This window comes from Sceloporus occidentalis, unplaced genomic scaffold, assembly GCF_023333645.1.
Source record: "Sceloporus occidentalis isolate IW3139 unplaced genomic scaffold, rSceOcc1.0.p SCAF_6, whole genome shotgun sequence".
NCBI lineage: Eukaryota > Metazoa > Chordata > Lepidosauria > Squamata > Phrynosomatidae > Sceloporus > Sceloporus occidentalis.
The window spans coordinates 135,227,259-135,242,355 of record NW_028316986.1 but is presented as its reverse complement, the minus strand read 5'-3'; the positions used below and the strand labels follow the sequence as shown (position 1 = coordinate 135,242,355).

The 15,097-nt window shown below is 36.5% G+C and overlaps 1 protein-coding gene across 9 annotated transcripts in view; it reads right to left on the bottom strand.

Moving 5' to 3' along the window:
- The window catches only part of MYT1L (myelin transcription factor 1 like), a 444,499-nt gene that overhangs the window by 20,119 nt on the left and 409,283 nt on the right, over window positions 1-15,097 (bottom strand). For all 9 annotated transcript variants that reach the window (XM_089531035.1, XM_089531033.1, XM_089531034.1 and 6 more), the window contains 2 exons: window positions 11,965-12,048; window positions 9,304-9,525 (listed from right to left, as the gene is read on the bottom strand). In XM_089531035.1, coding sequence (XP_089387161.1) covers window positions 9,304-9,525; window positions 11,965-12,048 — 306 coding nt within the window. The remainder of the gene's footprint in view (window positions 1-9,303; window positions 9,526-11,964; window positions 12,049-15,097) is intronic.

The window sequence follows — 15,097 nt, the reverse complement described above, 5'->3', positions numbered from 1 at the left end:
GGCGGGGGGGGGGGGCACATTAGTCTCCTATGGGACCTAGGAGGGCCCAAAGAAAATCAATTATTTTTGCCCTCAGATATCTCTAGGGTATATGGGGCCATTACACCATGTTTTGGGTTTCAAAAAAGGCCTTTTCTGGCCTTAGATTTCCTGTCCCAGGGCCCTGCAATAGTTATCCTATGCCACAAAGTGGTTATTTTGGAGCATTCATGTGGCCCTTAGGACACACTTTGTTCTCCCTGTGCTTAAGCCTAAAAAAATTACAAAATACTGCAAAGGCCCATCACAGTTCTATTTTCCTCCACCAAGTCTACTTCAGGATTTTGACTTGTAGAGACTACTAAATTAGTACAGTTCTTTTCATATTTTCCCATTGAGTCATTGTCAAATAATCTTTATAAATAACATGCTGCCTCTATAATTTCCTTTTTTAAAATAAAAATCACACCTGTATCTAATTATTAAACAACATCTTTCTATTTAGTCTTTTTGTGGCTTACGTAACTCATGCTATGCTAACAAGTAGCATTTTGCAATGTCAGAATTGGCAGCTAGTGAATGAAATTATTCTCAGTGCAGGTGCTTGTCTTGTAAAATAAATATTTGTCTGGATTTATAATTGTCATAGTAGCAAACCTTGTTAAGAAAGAGAAAAAAATCTGGTTGATATAATTATCAATTTTTAAATTAAGTACACAGTTAAAATAATTAACTGTGCCTGAATGGAAGATTGCTCTCTCCCTCTCTCTGGGGGAAAAATCACACCTGTATTAACTTACAAGATAAAGGCACCATTTTTATGGCTAATTCTTTATAGTTCATTTTATGAACAAAGAAATTCAAAATTCATTGAAGAGGAATAACTTTATATTGCTGAGCTTTTAGGTGCTTTTTACTTAATCAGTTAGAAAGTACAAACATTTCACTCCTATTTGAGAATGCTTTTCCAAACAGGTTTATGTCTGAGTTTCCACCATATTTATTTGGGAAGAGAATGACTGATTTCCTAAATGCACCCATGAACTGATGAGATAGAATGATGGCCACTGGGAGCTCAACATGGTTTGTTGCAAAATGCATTAATTTTAATTGTTTTTGATCAACCCCAACAGTTTTGCTAGTGTTTTTGCTGTTGTTGTTAACCACCCTCAAGTCAATCCCCTGTCCTCCACTGCTCTGCCCAATTCCTGCAAAAACCATAACCATTATCTCTTTAATAGAGTCCATCCATCCATTTATTTTATTTTTATGCCGCCTTTCTCCCCAAAGGGAAGCAAGGCAGCTGACAATATAAAAATACATTACCGACAATTACAACAACCTAATTAAAACAGTACAAAGTTAAAATTTAAACATACAGAAATTAAAAACATGATCTAAAACACACACCCCAAATAAAACCAGGCTTGCATGATTTTAAAAAGCCTGCCTGCACAGAGACCTTTTTACCTGCTGGAGAAAGCTCAGCAGGGAGGGGGCCAGTCTACTCTCCCAAGGAAGGGAGTTCCAGAGGGTGGGAGCAGCCACCGAGAAGGCTCTCTCTCGTGTCCTCACCAAGTGAATCTGTAATGGTGGTGGGACTGAGAGAAAGCCTTCTCCTGTTGATCTTAGGGCTCTAGCTAGTATATTTGGGGAGATATAGTTTCTCAAATAGTCTGGACCTAAATGGTGTAGGGCTTTATAGGTCATGACCAGCACTTTGAATTGTGTTTGGAAACAAACTGGTAGCCAGTGAAACTGTTTCAATACAAGAGTTTTATGCTCCCTATAATTCGCTTCACTCAACATTCTGGCTGTGGCGTTTTGAACCCCCTGAAGTTTCTGAACAGTTTTCTTCTTCTTTTTTTTAATTCTTTTTATTAATTGAAATAACAGTGGCAATAAATCATTGTTACAAACCATATTATTTCATTTACATCGCATTTTGTTCCTTGTTGCTCCATGCAAATTACCATATTCACGAATATAGTGATTTCTCTTCCTTACTCTATGTTTACATATAATGTATACTTCAACACAAATCTTTGATATTTATGTTTATATTTTAACTCTCCCTGTGGCTCATCACAGTTGTATACTTAGTCTTTCAATATCCAATATTCTTTTAGGAAGACCTCTAACCGCTTCCAATTTTTATCTTCTTTTTTATCATTTAATATTGTAGTAAGTCTGTCCATTTCTTTTAAATCCATTATTTTTTGTATCCAATCTTCTATATCAGGTATTTTTTCGTTTTTCCAGTGTCTTGCCAAAATTATTCTGGCGGCCGTTATAAAATACAAGATAATTTTCCAATAAAGCTTTTCTATTTCCTTTCCTAAAAAGCCGGTCATGTTCAATAAATACAACTCTGGAGTCATAGGAAATTTTATGTTCAATATCCTCTGTATCATACAATGAATCTTATCCCAAAATTTCTTAATTTCCTTACATCCCCACCACATATGAAAATATGAACCCTTCTCCAGTCTGCACTTCCAACACCTATCATTACATTGTTTGTAAATTTTCCCCATTATAGCCGGTGTGAAGTACCATCTGTTGTATACTTTAACATAGTTTTCTTTAAGGTCTTGCGCGCCTGTAAATTTCATGGTTTTTTTCCAAGAGTTTTCCCATTCGTCCATACTAATTGGATGTCCAATATCCTGTGCCCATCTCGTCATGCAATCTGTTACAGTTTCACATTCTAATTCCCAACTAATAAGTATTTTATATAAATTCGCTATCTTGCCTTTTTCCTTGCCCCATATTAACTTGTCTATTTCATTTTCTTTCCTTTCAAATCCCTCCTTCTCCTTGTCTTGATTAAATTTGGATTTTATCTGCAAGTATCCAAACCAATGAATATTTTTACCTTCCTGTTCTAATTCTTCCCTAGATTTTATTTCTGTTTCTCCTCTTACATTTGTCTTTAATATATCCTTGTACCTTAACAATTTCGTATCTTCCATCCATCTACCGAAAAAAGCCTCTTGCGTTGAGACCCATATTGGTATTTTTTGATAATATCTTTTTTTTACTACATTCCAAATTTTCATTAGGGGTTTTCGAATAGCATGATGAAGAAAATCTATGTTTACTTGTTGTTTCTGGTACCAAAGGTAGGCATGCCATCCAAATCTCATGTTGCATGATTCTAAACTTAACAATTTTGTATCCACTGCTTTTATCCAATCTGATATCCAAAGCAGACCACATGCCCAGTAATACATTTTTAAATCAGGAAGCGCACAGCCCCCGTTACCCTTGTCTTTTTTCAATATTTGCATTTTGATTCTTGCCTTTTTCCCCTTCCATATAAATTCATTGATGTCCTTATTCCAAACCGTAAACACTTTGTCTTGTGTGATTATAGGAAGATTCTGGTACAAAAACATTACTTTTGGCAAGACGTTCATCTTTATGGCAGACACTTTTCCTAACAAGGATAGATCCATATTATTCCACTTCCTCAAATCGTTTCTTATTTGGTCCCACACTTTTTTATAATTGTTGTCAAATAATTCAATATTGTTGTTTGTTATCCATATGCCCAAATATCTTACCTTTTTTACAATTTTAATACCTGAACCTCTCATTAACTCATTGTCCTCTTTCGATTCCATATTTTTTGTAATCATTAGTGTTTTTTCTTTATTCATTTTAATGCCAGATAAACTGCCAAATTCATTCAATTCTTTTAAGATATATTCTATACTCTCTTTTGGTTCTTCCAACATCAGTACCATATCATCAGCATAGGCTCTTATCTTATACTCATGACTTTTAGTTCTAACACCTCTTATCCTTTTGTTATTTCTGATTGCATTGTTTAACACCTCCAAGGTGGTTATGAACAGCAGTGGAGACAGTGGGCATCCTTGTTTCGTACCTTTTTCAACCGGTATGTAGTTAGTTTTCTGCCCGTTTATAATTAGTTGGATTTTCTGATCAGAGTATAAATGTTGTAAACTTGCTAAACAGTTTTCTCCCAGGCCCATAACTTTTAAAACTTGAAACATAAATCTCCAATTTATACTATCAAAGGCCTTTTGGGCATCCACAGAAATAAGTGCCATTTTTTTTCTTTATGTATGGTATAATATTCAATAGTGTTTAAAATTGTTCTTATGTTGTGCCTTAACTGTCTACCAGGTAAAAAGCCATTCTGGTCAGTATTTATTATTTCTGTTAGAATCCTTTTCAATCTGTTAGCAATTATACTAGTAAAAATTTTATAATCAATGTTTAATAAGGCTATAGGCCTGTAATTTGACATATTCGTACTGTCCTTTCCTTCTTTAAGTATTACAGAAACGTTGGCTGTGTTCCATGTTTGGGGGGTTCCATCCTTCACGATATTGTTAAAGACTTGCGTTAGTACTTCCCCTATTTCTTCTTCAAATGTTTTATAAAATAATGGCGTGAAACCATCTGGTCCGGGAGATTTACCTATCTTTAATGCTTTTATTACTTGAATTGTTTCTTCAATTTGTACAGGTTTTTCTAAAATCTCGACATGTTCCTTAGTTAGTTTATTTACTTCCCTTTTTCCTAAATATTTTATTATCTTGTTTTCCACCTCTTTTTGTATATTTTCCCTGAATAATTCCTTACAATAATCTTCAAATGCTTTCATAATATCTTCCTGATTAGTTATCATTCTGTCTCCTGTCTTAATTTTGTTTATTTTATTCTTGTCTTTCTCTTTCTTTAGTCTATATGCAAGCCAGCGACCAGGCTTATTTGCTCCCTCGAAATGTTTTTGTTTTATAAACTTTAATTTTTTGGCTATTTCTTCAGTGTATTTCTGTTGCATTTTTTGCTTTAGTAAAGTGTACTGCTTTTTTATTTTATTGTTATCTTTATTCTTTATTAGCAAATCTTCTAACTCCTTTAAATCTTGTTTGTCTTTTCTGTCTTTTTCCTGATTTTGTCTTTTTATTTCCACTCCTTTTTTAATCAATGTCCCTCGTATTGTTGCTTTAAAAGCATCCCAGACTGTTTTGCTTTTAACTTCTTTGGTTATGTTTTCCTTAAAGAAGAATTTTATTTCCTTTTTTAATTTATCTATGATTTTTTTTTCCTTGATTAAATTATCGTTTAATCTCCAGGACCACTGATTCTTATGCTGTTGAGTTTCTAAAATGATTTCTATTTGATTGTGGTCCGACCATATTCTTGGAGCGATTTCCATTTTCTTAATCCTTAACAAAAGATTTTTTGTCACTAAAAATAAATCCAACCTGGATAGTGAGTTATGTGTTCCTGAAAAACATGTAAAGCCTTTCTTATTCTCGTACAAATGAGTCCATACATCAGTTAGATTATGTTCCTCTATCATTTCATAGCAAGCCTTAGGTAATTTTCCGTGATTTCCTTTAATCTTTCTTTTTGATTGTCTCTCTCTTTTTGGCTTTAATACTCCGTTAAAGTCACCTGCTTATTACTAACTTGTTTCCAGAACACTTTGTTATGTCTCTGTTCAGTTTAGTAAAGAAGTCATTTTTTTTCTCAAGAGGCGCATAAATATTTACAACTTCCACTTTTTCTTCACCTATATTAACTTCTATCGCCACATATCTACCATCTTTGTCCTTAAATACCTCTTTTGCCTCGTATTTTTTGTTGACGTAAATCGCCACCCCTCTTCTCCTTTTTTTTCCCTCTGTCGAGTAGAAAATTGTTCCTAATTTTGGATTTTTCAAATATTTCATTTCATTATTTCTTATTTTGGTTTCCTGTATACAAATTATGGCAAACTGATTTTTTTCTAAATAATGAAAAAATTCTTTTCTTTTTTGATTTTTATTCAGACCTCTTACATTAAATGAACCAATTTTGATTTCTTTCATCCTTATCAAATTAGTACAGCTTAATCCCCTTCCACCAAATTAATTTCTCCTTCAACTATTACTTCTTCAGTAGGTATTTGAGTGCCTAGGTCCAAAATCAATAAATCTTCAATTGCCTCAGTAGTCTGTACATCTAAATCTCCTTTATTGTATTCCTCTGACTGTATTACCTCTTCATCTTTCTTTTTATCTCCTTCCTTCTTTCCTACCTCTTCTCTTCTCAATTGTATAGCTAGTTTCTTATAAAATTCTTTTGCCTTTTCTATAGTATTTAGCTTATACCTTTTTTGTCTATATGTTACTGTGATGCCTTCTACTTTTTCCCACCTGTATCTTATTTCTTTCCTTTGTAACACCTGGGTTAAAAATCTATATTCTTGTCTTTTTTTTAACACATATGATGGCACATCTCGAAATATTTCAACCTCCTTCCCGTCTATCAGAAATCTTTCCTCATAGTTCAATTGACATAATTTCTCTCTAATTCTCATGTTTGTGAAACAGATAGCTACGTCTCTGGGAAGATTCCTTTCTTTTGCAAATGTTGAACTAATTCTAAATATCTTTTCTGTTTGTATATCTAATATTTCTTCCTTTATGTCCATGAATCTAGCTAGTTCTGGTATAAGCTCATCCATTAATTGTTCATTTTCTTTTTCTGGGAGACCTCTAATTTTTACACTTCGTTCCCTATATCTGATCTCCTGCCAAAGTGTACTATTTTTGTCCTGTTCTCTTTCTTTATTTATTCTCTCCGTCTTTTCTTCCAGTACTTTGGTTCTTTCTGCTACTTCCTCTACGTCTTCCCTTATATATAATATCTCCTTTGAGATTTTATCAATTTTCCTAGCTATAGTGTCAATTTCCTTGTGCATGTCTGCCCTTATTTCATCTCTCATTTCCTTCATTTCTTGTCTACTTTGTGTTTTAAATTCTCTTAATTCTTTCAATATCGTCATTGTTATGTCTGTTTGCTTTGGAGTCTCTATAGATCCTCTCCTTGAGTTCAAAAACACTTTAGTTTGTGTATATGATTGAATTTGTGTTTGCGTTTTTGACCTTGTCCCTGTGGCCATATCTCCTTCAATAACACTGTGCTAAACTATACTATATCACTTGTTGTTCTATTGATACAGAAAAGCAATTAAGTAATAAGAGCGAAAAAAGAAAATACCTTTACATCAATAGATATCTTTCTTTAAATCAGTTCTGGCTTGATTATCTCCTATTCTAAATTATAAAAATGTTAATTCCCCTTTAATATTCTTTTACGATTATTTCTGAGTCTAAACCAAATTTGGCCCTTAATGAGACTAGAAGAGTTAAAAAAAAATAAAATCAAAGTCCGGGTTTTCTGCAATGTAATTGCAAAGGAGCAATTTTAAACAAAGTCTCTTTTTTGGTGATGTTACAATGGGAAATATGGCAGACTGTAGTTTCTGAACAGTTTTCAAAGGCAGCACTGTGTAGAGTGCTTTAGCCAAATGGGGTGGGATGTAAGCAAGGCATGTGTCACCGTAGCCAGGCCTGACATCTCAAGGAATGGGTGCAGCTGGCACACTAGTTTTAACTGTGCAAATGCACTCCTGGCCACAGCTGAGATCTGGGCATCCAGGCTCAGAGTTGAGTCCAGGAGCATATTCAAGCTGTGAGCCTGAGATTTCAGAGGAACTGTAACCCCATCCAGCACAGCCAAAGTCCCAATTCTATGGTCTGCCTTACAACTGACCAGGAGCAAACCTGTCTCATATGGATTAAACTTTAATTTGTTTGCCCTCATCTAGTCCATTACTGACAGCAGACACTGGTTCAGCACAGAGACAAGCTTCCTTGGAGTCAGATGGAAAGGAGAGATAGAGTTGGGTGTCATCACATACTGATGACACTGCACCCCAAAGCTCCATATGACCTCTCTCAGTGGTTTCATGTAGATGTTAAATAACATGGGTGGACTACACAGAACCCTGTGGGACCCCACAGGCTAGTGGCCAAGGAGTCAAACAGGAGTTCCCTAACACCACTTTCTGGGTCAGCCCCTCCAAGAAAGACCTGAACCACTGCATAACAGTTCCCTCAAGTCCCATCCCAGAAAGGCTGCTCAGAAGGATACAATGGGCGATGGTATCAAAAGCTGCTAAGAGATCTAGCAAGACACACTCCCCCTGTCCAGTTCCCTGCATTGATCATCCACCAAAGCGACCAAAGCTGTCTCCGTGCCATAGCCAGGTCTGAAGCCAGACTGAAATGGATCTAGATAATCTGTTTCACCCAGAAACCCCTAGCATGTGGATTTCTTCTCTTTCTACTTCCCTCTACCTTTCATAGCATTATTGTTTTTTTCCCAATGAGTAATGCCTTCTCATGATGTATCTAAAGTACGACAGCCTCAATTTTGTCTTCCTGGCTTCCAAGGAGAGTTCTAGTGTAGCATTCAGCAAATTGACAGAGGCCAAACAGATGGTGAAGGAAGGGGTGGTTCTAAGAAGTGTATTGCTAAGCTACTTTCAAGGGGGAAACCTTGCTCCAAAGAAGTTAGTTTGCAAGAATAATTCCCTTACATTTTCAGATTTAGATTCCCAAGCTTGTCTCTAAAGTGTAATGCAGTAGCATGCAAGGTTACCTTTTGTCCAAAATGGAAAATTTCTATTTATTTAATATTTATTTTCCATAATAATATGCCTGTATATTTTCCACTACAAACAATGCAAATATGTGAAATTTCTAAATAAATGTGGTTTCTGGTACCAGTAGAAAAGTATTTAACTTCTACATTAAATCTGAATACTTAAATGTATACCAAGTCTCCTTGCTGTACTAGTTTTTAATAGTTAATTGATCTGAGGCTCGGACCCTCAGCTTCTGATACATTTTACCAATAGCACATTCCATTGCTGTTGAACTGAGTGGGGCCTTGCAGAACTGCATGTAAACATGTACATAATGGCATACTCTGCACTCCATATTTACCGAAGACCAAAGACTGTCACAAGGGATGTTCTGATTAATTGGCCTTAAGTAAACAGTATCAGGATTGGGGCATTATTCATAAAATAGCAGTCTATATGGCAAAGATTTAACAATATATTTTGATATTCAGTTCTTGCTTTTTCTCCCCACTCCACATTTCAGTCCCCTATAATGCCAAAAAAACTGCTCCAGAGAGTTACCCAGCCCTTTGGATCATGTTTTAGGGTGCGAGGGATTTTTTTTTTTTTCTGACTCTGGAAGAAGCAGTGGGATCTGGTAAACATATACCATTGGATTCTAGTTTACAATTCATTTTTATGACTGTGTTACAAAAATTTCCATCCAGTTTCTTATCTAGACACTTGGGTTGTCTATTTTATCAGAACAAAAAAGTTAAATGAAAATAGACACATACACTGACAGTAATAGAGATCATACTTATTTAAATCAAGGGACACTGAAGAACAAAGATCACAATACAGAAAGTGCAATTACTCACCTCCTATGTGTAAGAAAACTACCACTGACATGTCCTGAGCCATCACATCCTGGGGTTGGACATGACATGCCTTCTGTCTTCACTGACTTCCAAGAAAACTGGGAACCATTCAAGTACCCATCCTTTTGCCTTTTAGTAGCTAGAGGACACCCTGATGCACTACGGTGAGATGCATATTTCCCAGTTATATGACCCTGACCATCACAACCAGGAACTGGACATCTGGATAGCAGATAGATGAAATAAACTTTATTGTCTTGCCATCATATACCTGGCAGCCTCTACAACAAAGTCAAAATAAATCTCACATAAAAAAAAGAACAAACATGCTTCATGGTATAAACAAAATGAACAAGAAGTTAACACAAACAAAAATGCTCAAGAAATTAAGAACACACCTGCAATAAACTAGGTATGAATGTAATGTCAACACAATGGAATGATCTGTCACCATCTAGGAAAGTTTTGTTTTAGCAGAAACAGATTTGCCCTTCTATGGACAATAGTCCATGAACATGCTAATTAGTGACAAGATCCCCAGTTTGAATTTTTGTAAACTTTATGTTTTGCTATCAAACCCAGACTTTTCTGCTATCAAACCCAGACTTTTCTAAAATAGAAAAGCAATATACTGACTAGTAAACCAGAAGTACAGCTGTGAATGATGCCCTCTATCCTCATGATTACAAATGAACTGAAATTTGTTCTTTCTGTTTGCATTGTATTCATTATTGGCCAAATGCAAAAATATTCATTTTCACAGTTAATACTTCTGCTTTTAAAATAATAATAATACTTATACAAATTTGCAGAGAACCATGGAGAATTAAAAAAAAAAAAACCTCAAAGGGCAGGAGAAACAAGTGGGTCTTGTTTCCACTACTTTTAAATTGGGATCAGGATCCAGGTTAAACGTGCATGGTTCCTACTGAGTCCGATTTTAGAAATCGATTCAGAAAGGGGGGCATGTTTTTTGACCATTTTTGCCCATTTAACCCGCATCAAAAAGACACTGAGAAAATGGAGTGTTTTTTGCACTGAATCGATTTACTTAGAAATAAATCGATTCAGCCCAAGGGGAACCAGGCAGATTCGAATCGGATTCAAATCTGCCTTGTTTCCCACTGGCAGCTTGTCCCAGGGGGGCAGCTGGCATGGACCGGCCTCTCCTGGCCCCCAAATCCCCAGCTCAGCCTCATTACCGGCTTCTTTGGCCTCTGACTGGCTTCCCTGCACCTTTTAAAAAATTTCCCGCAGCCGGAGAGGCCGGATGGAGGTCACAGAGAAGCCAGAAGCCTTGCAACCTCCTTCCCAGCTTTCCCCCAGCTTCTCTGCGACCCCCTTCTGGCCTCCCTGGCTGTGGGAATTTCTTTTTAAAAGGCCACAGGGAACCTGGTTAGCGGACAAAGAAGCCGGTAAGGAGGATTTTGGGCTGGGGATTTTGGGACCAGGAGAGGCCAGAGACGGGCTGGGCAATCAAGCTGCCCCCACCACTTGCTGATTCCTGGAGTGATTCATGAAACCGGCACAAACATAGTGGGAACTACGTTTTTTCAGAACCAGTTCCAGGAATCGGTTCAGGAAATGGATTTTCCGGTAAGTGGGAATAGGCCTGTGGTGTGCCTTCAAGTCATTTCTGACTTATGGCAAACCGCAGTGGAATTAATCACAGGGCTTTCTAAACAAGGTTTATTCAGATGGAGTTGCCTTTACCTTCCTCTGAAGCTGAAAAATTGTGACTTGCCCAAGGTCACCCAGTGGCTATCCATGGCTGAGTGAGGATTCAAACTCTGGTCTCTAGTTGTAGTCCAACGCTCTAACTACTATACCACACTGATTCTCTATTAAAATATGCGCTGTTCTAATATTTCTGTTATACAACACACTGATCTAGTACAGTTAGACCTTATGCACAGTTGTCCTGCGGCTGGCTAAGGGAAGAGACAGCTCCAGAGAAGAGAAAAATTCTAGATCAGTGTTTCTTAGGCTATTAGCTCTAGGGAAAAAGCAATTTCCCCCAAATGTGCCAGGGATTGTTACCATATTTGTCACCCATCACTGAATTTTTTCCCCTCCCCCTCCTGGAATGTCACTGTAGGCAAGCAGCTGATGGCTTCCAGTCCATCAGTCCATAGACCACCACTTTGAATAGCACTCCTCTAGATCAGTGGTCCCCAAACTGTGCTCTTTAAGGGATTTTGGACTTCAGCTCCCAGAGTCACAGACTATTGGCCAACATGGCTGAGGCTTCTGGGAGCTGAAGTCCAAGATCTCTAAAAGGGCACAGTTTGGGGACCATGCTCTAGAGTACAGGTTCTATCTAGTTAACGCATCTATCTGCTGCAGGAAAAATATCCATGGATAAAAAGCTTTGGAAAAAGTCATACTGCTTCCACCAGTTTTTAGAGTAATGCAATTGAGCATTATCTTCAGTACAACTATTTGATAAGAAATTGAACACTCTAGATGGTGAAAATTTTACTCATGAGTTTATGAAGTCTTATTGATTACAAAGCAACCAACTTCAATTATAAAAGTGCATATAAAATGTTTGAGGTTGTTACTGTTATTCAGATGATTTTTTTAATTTTAAAAAACAGAAGATACAGATGAGCTAATTATGGCACACATGTATAGGGAGATGTTTGGAACAATACTTACCTAATTGGTTCTTGATCTTCCTTATCTTCTTTACTTTGTACTATCCTGATCCCACTTTTCTTTGCTCGTGGACAACCGGAAAGACTGAGTAAAATAAAACATTTCAAGGTGGAACTGCTTATATCTAAATATAATAAAGAACTTTCTAATAAAACATACTCTGTGCATAATTAGTTGCAGGCTCCATCCTGCATCCCTGTATTTAACTCAAGATAGATCCCATACAAACAAACCCATGTTTTCAAAATCTTCTGGGGCCTTGTTCACTGCCCCAGCACCTTCACATGTACATCTGAGAGGACACAGGAAAGGGTTTTTTAAGTGGCTGCTCCCAGGCTCTGGAACTCCCTTCCATAAGAGACTAGACTGGCACTGTCCTTGCTATCTTTATGGATGAAGGTAATTCTTTTTTATTCCAGCCAGCCTTTGAAAACTGATTTTTCAGCCAAAACAGGCCTTGCATAATAGGGTGAACTTTTATTTGCTTTTGTTTTTAAATTATTTCAAAAGCTTTTAATTTTATGATGCTTTGATTGCTTCTTCACTTCTGTATGCTGCTAATTTTTAACTATGTTTAACTGTTGTAAGCTGCATTGAGTTCCAAAATGAGAAAAAGGTGGAATGTAAATAAGTATAACAGCAAGAACAAGAACAATAATAGATTGTGCATCAATGAGCACTGACAAGATTGAGCCATGAGAGGGAGCTCATGATGCATGATTTCTTTCTCACTCCAAATGAAATTATAGCTCAGGACAAGGAATACTGCTTAGATCTACTATGGAGAAAACCTATTGAAAGACAGGGATAAGGCATCATTAAGTGTCTTGGTAAATGGGCTATCCAACTTTAACACTGAAGAACCTGTGCTGAAATAGAAACCTAAGTGCAGTTTACAGCTAAGGTGGATGTAAAGGGAAAAGCAAGTAATACACAAATCTTTTATAAGAGAGAGATGAAAACTTGTTTTAAACAGATTAATTAAGAAGACACAAATCAATTATTATTGCATATTAGAGATGTTTTATTTAACCCATGGCAAAATGCCTATCATTACGGAATAAATTAACAACTACTGTAGGTATTCATTATCATTATGAATTCAAAACATAATTCTAGCACTTGACCTAATATACGCTGCTTACTTGAAAGCTAAATCTGGTCTTTCATACTCAAGCACCTGTTCCATAGAAGCAATTGGAATACTATCTCTGCATGTATTACACAGAAAGAGTTCAAATATCTCTATATCGGTTACAGTATACATGGAAGTGACTGCTTTCAATCCAAATAAGAAAAAATAATTATCAGGTGATCTACTGACATGACAGTCCTTTGCAATCCCCTGTGCACTTTCCTGACCTGCAGGGTTGACTGGGCCTGCATGTGTCCAACTTGTACATACAATCTGGGCATGATAAAAATGCAGGTACCTGATCATATGAAGTCAACATACATACAAGGTTTTGCACAAACAGACAGATACTGCATTTGGTTGGGGATCTAGACTCCATGTTCTGTGTAGTTGTGCCTTTAGCGGATATTGTTTTCTTTACCAAATGAACTTTACATTAAGATTCACAAAACATGTTGTGGATTGGAATGAGCTGAACATGGATCAGCTGACAGCTGAAAATATCTGGTCATGTGAAAACCATTAAATTTCAGATATTTCAGTATACCTGTATTTTGTTGATAGTATCAAGTGATAAATAATGGTAACTTCCATATAAGGTGGGTTTGTTTTTTTAAAAACCAAACCAGGGGAGGAAATGTCATAAGAAATCTATTGCTTTTTTCTACTTGGGTATGTTTTTTACCAGCAAATGTATAAGGGACTAAAAATGTTGCAAGCTGCATTTCAAGGAACTATACTACAGCAAAGCAGAATGCATGTGCTCTCTTTGTCAGTAAGTGGACATGGGAGGGCAATGAAATTTTCACTGGGGTCTGATAAACCCTAACTACAATCTTAACCCTAACCATCAATACACTGGAGTTCCCACTGAGGTCTGAAAATAACCCACAACTCACTAAGTGCAAGTTTCTTTTTTCTTTTTTTTTCCTCTTGTGGTACATGAGAGTTAATCACAAGGCTGTATGTTACATGTAGTTTGGCTATGAGCTTCATTGCAGCCTAAGATATTGTGCCCCTGCCTGTTACATGCACAGGTAGAACAGCATTGTTGTTAACAGATGCAATAGCATATTGAATCATTTTAGTCCAGCCCTGTAAAAATGAATGCAGACATAGAATTACTTTACACTCTGTTCTTTGTGTGTGTCTCAAGAGCAATAATTTGGGTATATCCACATTATGTATTTAAGTACTGCTTTCAGTCTTTCAACACAAGCATTATTTCAAATTTTTGCTTCTTTTAAAAACAGTTATTTAGTACATCTGTTTTATATTACTGTGTTATTTCAAAACCTATACACACACACACACTATACATATATATATATATATATATATATATATATCCCTCAAAAACAGAGTTGGTTATCAGGTCTGAAGATCTGGATCTTCTGCTCTCCAATACCTACATATGTCCACAGCATACTGCAAAAATAATCCAGTTTTAGGCCACTTTTAACTGACCTGGCTTAGTGCTAAGGAATTCTGGGAACTGTAGTATATTGTGGAACCAAAGAAGGCAAAATGTCTCATAAAACTACAGTTTCCAGAATTCCCTAGCATTAAGCCAGGGCAGTTAAAGCGATCTCAAACTGGCTTATTTATGCAGTTTCTTTTTGGACCATAGTCTCATTTAGCATTTACTACTCCTATCAATTTAAATATATTTGCCTTTTCTGTAATAATGGTTTTGTTTTTAAAAAGCACTGGCAAGAAACATTATAATGATATATGTATGTGTGTGCATGCGTGCATGCACACTGTGGCATCTGAAATTTGAAAATCTGGTGGTGGTACAGCATTGCTGCATCATGTCTACAAATGTGCCCTTGTGTATGAACTCTTTCTAAAAATTTCTATAATTCTGTAAATGGTAGAGTAATTATCGGTGGAATATTGCCACCATATATGACCCACCTATTAGACACATATAGCCACCAGACATCACTGATTTGTCCCCCTCCCAGCATTACATTTTAGTCTCCTGGTGGGAAG